The sequence below is a fragment of the Strix uralensis genome, chromosome 7, assembly GCF_047716275.1.
Source record: "Strix uralensis isolate ZFMK-TIS-50842 chromosome 7, bStrUra1, whole genome shotgun sequence".
NCBI classification, from domain to species: domain Eukaryota; kingdom Metazoa; phylum Chordata; class Aves; order Strigiformes; family Strigidae; genus Strix; species Strix uralensis.
In genome coordinates, this window is record NC_133978.1 from 13,469,108 (window position 1) to 13,481,930 (window position 12,823).

Consider the following 12,823-nt stretch of genomic DNA (forward strand, 5'->3'; position numbering starts at 1 on the left):
TCAGTATTTTCACCTGTTAGATAATACAATTTATAAATTGTTTTAGTTTGCAATCTAGATTTTTCTAACATTTTGATTGATGTAAACTAATTACAATCAACTTTATTACATTGAGATACAGTCTTATAAATAGCAGCTGACCCTGTAAAATGCATGGTATGCTCTATTAACATAAATTATAAAATAAAGATTGATATATAAAACCTAAAGAAACCCAAACTGCTTAAGGAAAAAGTCACTGTTGTATGTATTTATGCACGGCATTTTGGCTTTTTAGTTATTTAAAAAAAAAAAAAATAGAGAGGATTGAACTTTAACGCTATGACCCTTATGTAGCTGGGACAGATTTCAGGCTAAAGACTAATGTGGTTTAGCTACTTATGAAATAATTATAAAAGTACCTCTACCCTTCTAAATCAGGAGCACTGACACTCATCAGAATAATCCCCTCAGTTAAATTCCTGAACCCTCTGCCCACTGAACCCTGACAGTGCAAAGTCTTCATATTTGATACTGTTAAATGCCAGGAAAATCACCGTACCATTTCAGTGCAGCTTATCTCTAGGTTTCAAACAAAAGCCCTGATTCTCTTTTGTAAATTCACTGACACAGTGAACAAGAAAATTCATTTCCTCGCCACACAACACTACTCTTAAAAAACCACTAACAAAGCATACCCCTTTGGAAGACAATTATTAGATTGTTTTTAGCAAGTATTACACAATCAATCCCAAGTCAAAACTTCTGGGATAGCTTAGTACTATTATAATGATAACCCTCTGACCACTTGTATTGTAATTCACTGGGGAAAGAAGAAAAAAAGATTCCCTACACCTTTTTTTTAATATTCAACAGTATTACCACTGAAAAGGTTAGCTACCTACAATTCTCAGCCACTCTGAGCACACTATTGGAAATGCTGTTTTATTATGCATTAAACTGGGAGACATAAGTAAATATTAGCATTGCACAATGCAGCACAGTTTTGCAGGTTAGCAACATTTTTGGATACATGGGTTTTGTTTTTGTTAAAGTCCTGATTACATTTAGAAGCAGCACAGCAACTGCAGGCTAGATGGTACGTTTTCTACCTTCCTTGCCAACCACGTTAGAAAAAAACCCCTTGTCATTGCAGTAAAAACAGACCACCAAAGCCCTTCCAAGAGAATAACCCCATCTTATCTCAAACGTTTGCTTTACAAGTTCTGACATCAGGGAGAATAATCAGATCTGGAAAAGAGGCTATTTGCTATTAATACTAATTTAATGCTTTGCTGTTACACAGTACTATAGCCCCTCTATCTGGTAACAACCAGAAATCAAGGCTCAGTTCCTACTGAACTAGAATCTTGAACTTTAACAGTAGTGATGTTGTGAAATGAACAATGTCATAATTTTAGTTTCAGAAAATAACAACTTGCCATCTCTAACGTTTTAGAAAACTCTATCTATAAGCTTTAGGAAAAAGTCAGTGTTGGTATATATCTAGCTGTGGAAGTAATACAGAGAAAAACTGTACAAAAGCAGAAGTATTATCTTCTGCAACAATACAAAAAAAAAATTAAAAATCGGGTAAGGGACTAATTTAAGTGATGTGCAAAAAAATTCATGACCTGCATGTCTTGTGACAGTCTACAGCTAAGCAGCTGTACTCCCCCAGAGTACAAAGATTTTACTACAGAACTTACTTCAGGGCAAAGAACAAACAAGATAATGGTATATTTTTCAGGTACTGCTAAACACACACACAGAAAACGCAACTAATGGAAACTCAGTTCTAAAAAGCACATTTAAATAATGCTGACAACTTTTTAAAAGCAGCACTTTAAAGCTGATGTACATTTATTTACACAGGCATGTTTGTAAGCATTCACACTGCAATCTAAGACACAGTAACAGACTTAATCACACAGATGTTCACATAAATTGACCCTGATTCTGCAGATGCATAACTCTACAAAAGAGAGAAGGCATCTCTTGCACACTCTAAATTGGGCCTATATGTTTGCAGAATTGGGCCATACAGCAACCAATCTCATTATAAAAACCAAAGACTCTAAACTACTTAATGTGCTGTAGAAACACAACTTCTACACTGAATACTACCGGATATTTTTACCTCAGTTCTTTGCTAACAAAGTTACAAAATGCCTCAGTGAAAGCCCTTTTCATACAAATTAAAATACTAATTCTTTTTTCTAAAAGAGCACCTACCACATTGCCAACATATATGCATTGCTAATGTGCATCTTCCCTGTGAGCACAAAATACAAGGGGGAGGTGGGGGGGGGGCGGGATGGGGACACAACTGTAGGGCCCTTAGAACCGACAAGAGATTAATTCAAATTTTAAAAGGAAAAGGAAAGCCATAAAACCCAAAAGTAACACACAAAAAGGAGATGTTAAAGCAAAAAGAGGAGAGTTTGCAAGTTGCTGGGCATATTTTACAGTGACTAAAGCAGGAATTTCTTAGGTATTTCAGATCAAGGCTTCACTTCATCTTTTTACCCAGCTGTGTTTTTATTGGACAACAAGCCTCTCCCATTCTACCGGAGCTTTTCCCAAAGATTTAATTCTTGCAGAAATACAAAAATCAAACTGCTCTGAGGAAAAAACATAATTCAATTTGGACTTAAAAATCAGTTGCTAAACATGATATGAAGCAAATTATCTTTGAAGCTGAATAGTTTGTCTCCTATAGTAGTCAGTAGTCATCAGAACTATACCACAAAAAAAGAAAAAAATTCAGGAGTACTATGTTGTAAAAGAGACCTGAAAGTCATGGACTCCTCCTATTTACATGCCAGATGAGAAACATAACTTTGGAAATGCTAAATACTGCCCTTGGGGGACAGAAAATATGGAATACTGGAAGAATTTTGTAGGTTTTACTTATGTATATTTTTAAATATTACTGAAGTAATATTGAGCTTATTGATAAAGTTTCAGAAACAAATATTTAAACAGTTAGGAATAAGCATTTAGTAACTTTGTTTTTCCCTGCTACCACCAAATTTCACCATGAAGAGCTGACCAATTAGGTTTTTCTTCTGTGGACACTGAAATTTATAAATGCAGTTGCTATGTTAATTTTCCTGCTTTAACCATTTTTCTCCTCTTGAATGCATTTTACCAAGGGGCCCCAGAAACCTGTGTGATAAAAAGTAAAAACTCACTGAAAAAGCACCTGTTTACCTATGTGCATTTACTTTCTCTGTGTGCTCCCTAGAAGCCATTTGAACGCTCATCCTGTCTTGTCCTGGTCAGAAGTGCCCTCGCCTGGCAAGTCCATCTGGTCAGCCCTCACAGGGAGTACTTTCCTTCACTTAAAATGTACTTTACTCGGTGGAGTGCCTTGAGATTAGGTATGAAGGGGAAGGTAAAAGTATGAAAGCAGGTTTAAGAGCTGTCCGCCTTTGAAGTTGAGTTCTGAGCAATGAGAAAACAGAGCCCCAGTTTTGATCTGGAGCACAGCTGCCTTATTAAATGACACTTCTAACCCTCACCTTATTGATCCAAGAACTAAGTCCCTTAGAGTAAGAAATCATCTCCATAACACAAAGTATCTCGTTGTTTTTCCTGTGTTTTGCCTACCCCTGCAATGCAAAAAGAAAATGTACCTATCCTTAACAGTAACAATGAATCCCTTCCACACAGCAGAACCTGAAAGACACTTCCAAATTAAAAAAGATGAAGAGACTTCGAAATTAAAAAAGATGCACTTGAACTTGGCATTCAGTCTAGTTCGCTACAATGCAACCTCCAGGTTTCTTTTCTGAACTACACTGCAAAGACAAGCACCACAACCAAAGTAGCTGTTTTGCTTAGCAAAGACCGATCCTGAAGTTGCTACAGTCTTTGAGGTCCTGATCCCCCTCGAAAACAGGTACTCTGCAAATGTACAAATACCTGCTTGTATTCTGCACACGTGTGCACGTGTGTGTGCGCACAGGTGCATAGTTAAGACTGGAGTATTGCAAACTTGTTCAAACCACAATGAATCTCAAAAAGAAATCACCAAGCTCAGAGAAATGTAGAAGTCCCTGGGTTTAATTTATTTATTTATATTTGTGACCAGCTAATCCTACAAGATTTTACTAGGCACTTTTCCTTGTGCAGTGTGTTTCCAAACAAATCATGGAAGAAATCAGCAAAACCAAACACTAGTATGTTTTGGGTACCTCCTGAAAGCCACATGAGCTATACAATTTAAAGACAGAGTCAAAGCCAAATCCATACCAATCTGTGTATTTACTGGGCTTTGCAGGAGGTTTCAAAGCAATGAGTCAGATGATAAATGTACTGTAACACGAGACACAATACTGTAGATAGAGACAGGTCTTTTGCTTTAATTTTTAATTTCCATTTTCTGTGGGTTTAGACAAACCACTGACATTACTTTAGCATAATACTTTGCAATGAATCAATACTTTAATTTAATAATGGTATTCTGTTGTCAAGATATAATATATCACATAATGTCCTTGTATAGATGCTAAAAAAATATGCCAAATAAAATGCAAGGCTTTGCTTTTACCAGTGATCACAGGTTAAATCAATGTAATGAGAATCCTTACCGCCCCCAAAAGAATATTCTTCGGGGATAAAAGGCAGCATGGAGTAATTTCAGCCATATCCCTTCCTCTCATCATACCAGTGCTGTGAAAGCTCTCCTAGGCCATGGGGTTCCAACAAACACTTCAACAAAAGGAACCGAGAGGAAATATATCTGAACGGAATCAATGTACATATTTGTGAGTGGGACTTAACTTAGACATTCCACTTCCTTATGAACTCAGTGATAACTGCACTACTTCCTAACTATAAAGAGGATTATAAATGGAAAACAGAATTAAGTCCAGGGTCATCCAACTTAACTGAAGCAGATGAAGCAAGTTATAGCTGTAAAATATTAAAAATAAAATAAAATCACAAAAACTTCCACTTTAGTGGTGTGACTACAATTCTGTATTTATGATTTTTATCTTGACGGTAGCCCTCCTGTTGACAAGTATTTAAGATGGGAAACAAATCTAATCATGTCTGTGGTACGTTGACTCATGGTATGCGAATAGAAAGTAAGTGGGAATGAAGCAGCAGCAAATGCTTTTAGAAATCCCAGTTGTTCACGTCAGTATTTTGTTTTCCAATTCAACAGCTTTTGATGCATTAATATGTCAGTTATTTATCAATTTGTAATCTTAGTCAATGCTAAAAGGCACGTGCTTTACTGTCATGTGTGCTCCCCTCAATTTCAATGACAGCTCATGATCATAATGTGAAGTGTTCGCAGATACATGTCATTTGTTGGCAGAACGTTTTAGAGCTCTGGGAAGAGTAGATCTGGTTTTACTATGGTTTGGCACCTCCCACAACACCCTCCAGTTGGTGAAAACCCCGCAGTTCCATCTAAGTGTCATCCTTAATGTGAAAAAGATATTTGAGTCAGTGCAAAATAAAACAAACAGCTTTTACCAAAATGTCATTGTTGGTAACAGTTCATCTGCCAGATGCTTGTTACTTGAACCCATGCCGTGCATAAGAAACAGACCGAGATATGACTAGGATAAACGACTGGACCAGAAAATGTTTAGCAGGAAATCAAAGTACACTCAGGCTGCAGTCTGGACTCATCAAAAAAGGTCGCAACTGGACTTCACAAGACATGTTGATTATGAGTTCTGTAACATCTCTTTCCTTGGTTACTATGCATTAGTTGAGCCCCACCTGCCTGACCTCAGTTCTCTGTGTTAGCCTTTGGTCCTATGAACACCAGAGAAACCACAGCGCTATTTCATACCTGAATTCACACAGGAATTCTTACAAGTACAGCATCTCAATTTAAAGATAATAACATTACCGAAGAACCCAGAATACCATGAAAAATGCATATTGGAAAAATCAGGGCATGACTCTTTAGAAATGAAACCAATGGCTTGATAAAAATAAAACTTCACTGGTGTGTTCCAGTCAGTTGGTTGCTTTTTCTGATCTACAGGCTGGACTGTCCTTCTAAATCAACGATTGATTTTTATGTTGAGCACTGGATAAAGAGGCTCATGCTGAAAAGCCATAGTCCGTGCATGATCATGAGAAACACATGCAGGCACAAGACACAGAGAAAGATTTGATGAGTAAGTGGCTTTTGCTTAGTCAGAACCTGAAGGATCTTCATGAAGAACTTTCAAAACAGCTAACAGATAGCTTGACTTTGAGTGAAACACAACCAAGAATTATTGTCATTATGCACACCCACAAAAAAAGAGAGATTTCACAACATCTCCTCAGATGAATACACACAAGAGAAAAGGCTTTACCAACATTTACTTCAGGTGGGCAATCATCCGGCTTTCTGGAGAAACGACTTCTGATTTGCCTTCCATTTTCCTAAGTCATATTTTGAGCACGTTTTAACGTGTTAAAACAATTAAATAAACTGCAACATGAACCAGCATAAATACAGCTGCCTCTTTTCTTAAAAGCTGTGAAATGCTAAATAACCTATGACTCCTGCCCACATATGTGCCTTGCCAAGCCAGAGGATCACACAAGGGCGTGCACTATTTTGAAAGCTGGGGCATCAGGTTTGTCATATCAGATTTGTATTCACACGGTACAATGGGATCCATGACTTTCATTTCAATAGCAGCTGGAGCAACGGGCACAGAAGGAACATGCAGCTCAACCTGGGAAATGAGGATGAATTTGTTTAAAAAAGAATCCCTTTCTTCCTAAGAGCTGCTAGTGGCAGATGCAGACACTTGCTTTGGGGTCACGCCGTGTCAGCACTTCACGGCAGAAACACTGCATTTCTTCTCCCTCTCCCCTCCAGTGGATACTGCAGCCTCAGAGAATTTTACATGTATCCTGAGGTGCTTGTATGTATCAGGAAAGTACAGCTGCAGGCTTTAAAAAAAATTTCCACATGCCCTAAAAATTCAAATCCTTTTTTATGTAATCTATTTAATCTTCCATTAATGATAATCTCTGCTATCAATGTGCCCAAACAGGGTCAATTTCTGCCAGATTTTCACTTCTTGCATTTCATCCTATAACTGAGCTGTACCTAATGAGGGGTAACACCCTGCTGTAAAAGATATTAACAGTCTCCCTAAAACAAATAATAGTTACCAGACTCTGCAACTGGTATTAACAGTCTCCCTAAAACAAATAATAGTTACCAGACTCTGCAACTGCCAGGAACATTTTCAAGATTGTGGGTTTTTGCTTCCTTCGTGCGTCTTGCATGGAGGAGAGTCCTGCCAGCTGGACATTATTTATTAATCAGGATATTCTTGCCTTCTATACCTTGTAAGGAGACAGCACAGAGGGGCGGAAATTGCTGTAGATTTCTCTTACATACCCAAAAAAATGGAAAAGGGAGAAAGAAAGAGATTGCAAGGGAGCATTTAGACCCTGGCAGATCCCACCTGGCAAGCCCAGGCAGCATTTCAGACACACACAGGTCACAGCAGTTTGAAACACCATGGAACGAACATCTCTGGTTCACACAAGGCTTGACAACAGAGACACAGGTTGAAAATCAGGTTCCCTTTGCTGTTTTGTTTTTAAGAAGCGCCCTATACAGCTCCCTACGCCTAAGTGAAAGGGGTAGGGTTCAGCTCCACAAAAGATTTTCCTTCTGGTAGCATCTGACTTGCTTCGGTTATACCTACAGAGCAGGCAGGCTGAGACACACCTGTAAGGGACAGTTCTCTCTCAATTACTGTAGCAGACACTGGGGAAACGAGTCACTGCCTTGTTTGCTCTTCTGATTTAGTGATAGTTTTATTCGTAATCATTCCCAGCCATCCGCCACCTGCACACCCACCCACCCACACATACACATCCAATTTGCTGTTCTCCCGATTTTGTCAATTCACAAGATCGGTTCGTTCTGCATACACTCTCTGCCTTGGGGCTCATCAGCAAATAGATTTAACGGACAAAATAAAGTTCAAATGACTTGCTAACAAAATCCTCTAGCAGAATAGCCATACATTAGCATGCAAAAGGCGAGCCCTGGGCTGTAAAAGCAATTCAGGTGGTAGCATTCAATTGAATCGCCGTTCCTAGCAGAAGCAACTAAGAGTTAATGGAGGACACACGGCTTCTCATTTCCTCTGCTGCATCCAAGAAAACGCAGAAGATGACTACAATACACTATAATTGAGCATTTCACTAAATAGCACCACGCGGGAGCTCTTCTGGCACGGATTGCATTTGTCCTAGATAACCTTTACTAGAAGCTGAAAGTTGATGCACCCAGACCAAATGAATTTTCAGATTGAGCCTGAATCCTTAGGTTAGCGCCTGGGAGGGTGGGAAGAGCCAGCCACCGAGCATCAATCGGGGATCCAGCCCCCCCTCCACTTCAAAAAAATATTCAGTTACAGCAAGACAGTGCTGTGGCTACACACGGGAGCCGGGAAAGCGTTTGGCTGCGTCTGCATATTGGCGGCGCGGCCGGGGCTCCTTCCTGGCGAAGCTCGCGGCGGCTCTTTGAGGAGCCGGGCGCTGGGACGGAGGGAGCATCCTCCGGAGCCCGCTCCCAGCTATTTCAAGGGAGACGACTGTGTGAAAGCCCAACTCCCTCACCGGCGCAGAGGCACAGGCACAACCCGCCCCGCACCTCCCGAGGTCCACTCTCCCCACCGGCCCCCGTGGGACCCGCTGCCGGGAGGGTCATCAACTGTCCCTCCCGCTCAGGCACCTCCCAGCACCTCCCGACCGCTTTCCGCAGCCCAGCCGGGAAGGGGAAAGCGGGGGGGTCTGCATCTGTCCTAAAAACCACAGCGAACTCTAGTCCCTTCAAATGGCTGCTCCTGCCTCACCATCCATCACACAAGCGGGGAACTTGGGGGGGGCGCAAGCGGGGGAGGGAGGAAAGAAGCGCAAACTTGGGAGCTCTCCGGCCCCCCGCAGGGCAGCGGCCGCACGGGAGCCCCGCGCGTCCCCGAGAGGCGGCGGCAGCAGCCTCCGACCGAGGCATCGGCCCGGCCCCGCCGGCGCTCGGCGGACCCCGCGCTCCGAGGGGCAGAGGCGAGGAAGCGGCCGGCGCGGCGCGGGCGCCCCGAGGGCGCGGGGCGGCTGCTCTACTTACGGGTTTTGGGGGTCGTGCTGGCCTCCGGCGTGGTGGTGGTGGACTCCTGGAAGGGAGACAAGGTCCAGGACGGCGCCGAGTCGTGGACGTAGATCTTGTAGGAGGAGGTAGCGTGTGCCGCAGTGGGCCAGGCGGGCAGCGGCGGGGTGCTGGGGGCGGCGGGCGGCGGGCGGGCGCCGCGGCCGGCGGTGCCGGGGGGGCCGCTGGCGGGCGGCGCCGTGTGGGGCGCGGCGGGGTGCCGCGCCGCGGTGGGCCGCGGGCCGCTCCGCGCCGGGCCGCGGGTGCCGGGGGGCCGCGGGGGGGCCCGGCTCATCGTGGTGAGGCGGGGGCTGACGCGACTGGGCGGCCGCGGCGTGGCGGCGGCGGTGGTCTCCGCGCCGCGGGGGGGGGCGGTGGGCTTGGAGAGGAAGAAGGGGTCCTGCCCCACGCCCTTGGCGTCCATCAGCTCGGTGGGGACGTACTCCTTGACGGAGCCCACCACGATCCACTTGAGGAGCATGAGGCTGAGCCCCAGGCCGATGAAGCCGATGAAGAGGGGTACCACGCACAGCCACGTCTGCTGCCGGTTCCAGACGATGCAGTCGCTGCAGCGCAGCTCCCGCGGCGGCGCCCCGGCCCCATCCCCGCCCGGGCCCCCCGCCGCGGCCGCCTCCGCCGCCCCGGGCGCCGCGGCGCCGGCAGCCCCCTCGCTCATCCTAGGGGCCGTCCGCAGGGCCGCCGCGGCCCCGGGGCATCAGCGCGCCGCGGCTGCCGGCGGCATGCGGCGGAGGGGGGCGGAGGCGAGCGGCGCGGAGCCGAGCCGAGCGGAGCGGGGCGGAGGGGAGCGCGGCGCAGCGGGGCGGGCGGCGGGAGCGCCCCGCTCAGTCACGCCGCCGGCATGGCACGGCCCGCGCCGCGCCGCCCCGCGCAGCCTCCCGCAGCCGCGGAGTCAGCGGGACGGCCGCGCCATCCGCTGGGCGTCCGCCTCTTGCGCTGCCCGCTTCAGCCTCTTCGCTCTCCTTCTTCTTCCTCCGCTCTCACGTTTTGCTTTGCTTTTTGCTTTTTTTTTTTTTTCTCCGTGTAGTAAGTCGCAAGAATCAGCCTCCTCGATTTATTTTTTTTTTTTTATCCCAAGCGGGCGGCTCCGGCGGCGGGCTGGCACATTCCTTCACATTCACGCTCCTTCTCGCCTCTCCTCCTGTTCCTCTCCCCTCGGGGCTGGGGGAGCTTTTCGTTCCGTCTTTCCTTCCTTCCTTCCTTCCTTCCGTCCCTCCGCTCCCTCCCCCGCCCGCTCGGCTCCTGCCTATGCCCGGCCGCGGCGCAGCAGCATCCTCGGCTGCTCCGCGGGGAGGCGGCGGCGCAGCGCACCCGCCACTCCGCGGCCCCGCGGCCAACCCGCGGCCGGCGCCGGGCCAGGGAGGCCGATCCGCGGGCGGGGCCCGGGGGCAGGAGGCACGGCTCCGCGCAGCTCCTCCGCGCCCGCGCTAAGTCCGACCCGGCATCGAAACTCCGGCGAGGATTCCCGGAAAAAAAAAAAAAAAATCCACACACGCACACACAAAAAAAAAAAAAACCCAAAAAAAACCCCAAAACAAAACCAAAACCAAAAACACCACAACCAAAGACTGAAACCCTGGAGGGGGGGGCGGCAATGACCCAGTCGGCAAAAAAATACGGATCCGGCAAATAAATAGGCACGCAGAAGGCAGCTCCTGCCAAGCTTGCAGCTTGTGTTCAATTGTGTATTCCTATCGCAGCGCAAGGGAGGCAGGCTAGCGCGCAGAAACTAAGGCGCCTCCCACCAAAGCCTAATGGTGGTTTCTTAATGCGCACAGGATAAATAAATGATCCAGGCAAACCCCTCGGGAGGGTGTATGCTACAGCAAGCGGAGCCAAGGAAAGGAAAGAAAAGAAAAAGAGAAAAGAAGGGGCGGGGGGGAGCGCCTGAACCCATCCTGTGGTAGCAATGCAACGTCTGCGGCTCTCCGTGACAGAAGCCCCGAGTGGAGGGAGCGGCGAGGGGTGCGCGTGTGCGTGAGGGAGGTGGAGACGCCTTGGGAGAGGGCTGCGGGCGAAAGACCAGGGCTCAGGACCTGATGTTTTCCGACGCTGATGCTGTCTGATAACTAACAATAAGCAGCGTTTTGTTGTTGTTTCTAAAAGGGATTCCCTAAAGGAAAACAAAACCCACCAGACACCTGCAACACAAGGACAGTCTTTTTCAGCAGCCGGGGGCGACCGATGGCGCAGGCACGTATGGAGGCTGCAGCTCTCAGGACGCTGCCAGACAAGTTTTACTATTGAAACTACCTTTTTGAGCTGCTCCCGAGGTGCACTCCAAGTTCACTGTGGTCAACACGGTGTGTGCTTTCCATTCACTTACTGGTCACACATTTCAACTGCTAGGGTGGTCACTGAAGGGTTAACAGCAGTCTCCCAAAAAGTGGTTTTATCATCACTTTCAAACTTCCAGAAAAGGGTCTCTAAAATGATAGATGTACAGATGTTTTCATATGTTACCTCATCGGTGTCATTTCCTGGTATTGACACATAAGTATAATTTCCTTAGTCGTGTATTTAAAAGCATATTAATATTTATACAAAATAATTGAGCAGAGAAGTTGGAAACAAACTGTGAAACACATTTGTTCTGTATATACACAGACAAATATAGAAAATAAAATACTGCAACTGAAACACATCTGCTTGAATTTTTCTTCAGAATGAATGTTAATTTATAATATAATATCAATATATATTATATAGATATTATAAATCATGCCTATTACAAATAGATGCCTAGATTGTTGTCACTTCAAGAAATCCAACTGGGGTTTGGCAGCTTCTTTAAGGTCTATGCTAACAGCTATCAGGAAAACCTGTGGAAGTGGCTTATCAGGTAAGTGTACTGTTAAACTCTTTCTCATCAAAAAGCACCTTGGCATTGGAAAACAATGAGTAGGCAGAAAGATTAGGAGAAAGCATTTAGAAACAGCCGCACGAGCATTGCCCTGTACAGGTGCACCAGAACCAGGTGCTTTCAGCAGTGAGCGCCTGTCCTGCGCTGTCCTCACCTTCCTCGCAAACTGTGAATACCTTTGTCCTGCTCTGGGCTCCGCAGCGTCTGTACAAATGTCTTTTAGCTCTTACCTCTTCCACAACCATATTGCTGTCCACTAAGCTCGATACAAATCATTCTTTGTATTCATTCTCAAACAATTTGTACATGTTTCTTGGAAGAACAGAACACAACAAAAATGTTTTACAACCCTCACAAGACAGAGAGCTTTTATTTTTCTCACAAGTATGTCCTGAAGTCTTTCAGTGTTTCATCTGTCTCGGCTGCATTTCTTCCCCCCAGTCAGATTTTCAAGCTGTCAGCTCCTAAATTTTGTAATGGTTCTAATGGACATCAGGATGTGATACCATTAAGATGACTCTAGTGTAGTCATTTCATTGTTTAATATTGAAAGACTTCTCGTATTATGAGTAAAGATTTTCAGGCTTCTTTTCTTACAATTTCCCATTCTTATCATTGAGGGTTGACAAACTATTCTTGAAATTGATTGTGGAATGCTTTCAATATGCCTTACTTAAGTGAATTACTTAAAAACAGGTATTACCCTGATAAGTTTATGAGGATCTTACTATTATCCCCTTTGAAGAAAGTTCTTTGGTCTAAAAATATGAAATGGCATGGATCTTGATACAGGAAGCTCAAAGCAGCTTTCCCTTAAACCC

The 12,823-nt window shown here is 45.3% G+C and overlaps 1 protein-coding gene across 1 annotated transcript in view; it reads right to left on the reverse strand.

Moving 5' to 3' along the window:
* The window catches only part of NRG3 (neuregulin 3), a 417,999-nt gene extending 408,202 nt beyond the window's left edge, over nt 1–9,797 (reverse strand). The window contains exon 1 of the mRNA XM_074874478.1: nt 9,104–9,797. Within this exon, the coding sequence (XP_074730579.1) occupies nt 9,104–9,797 (694 nt within the window). The remainder of the gene's footprint in view (nt 1–9,103) is intronic.
* Nucleotides 9,798–12,823: the final 3,026 nt, after the last annotated feature.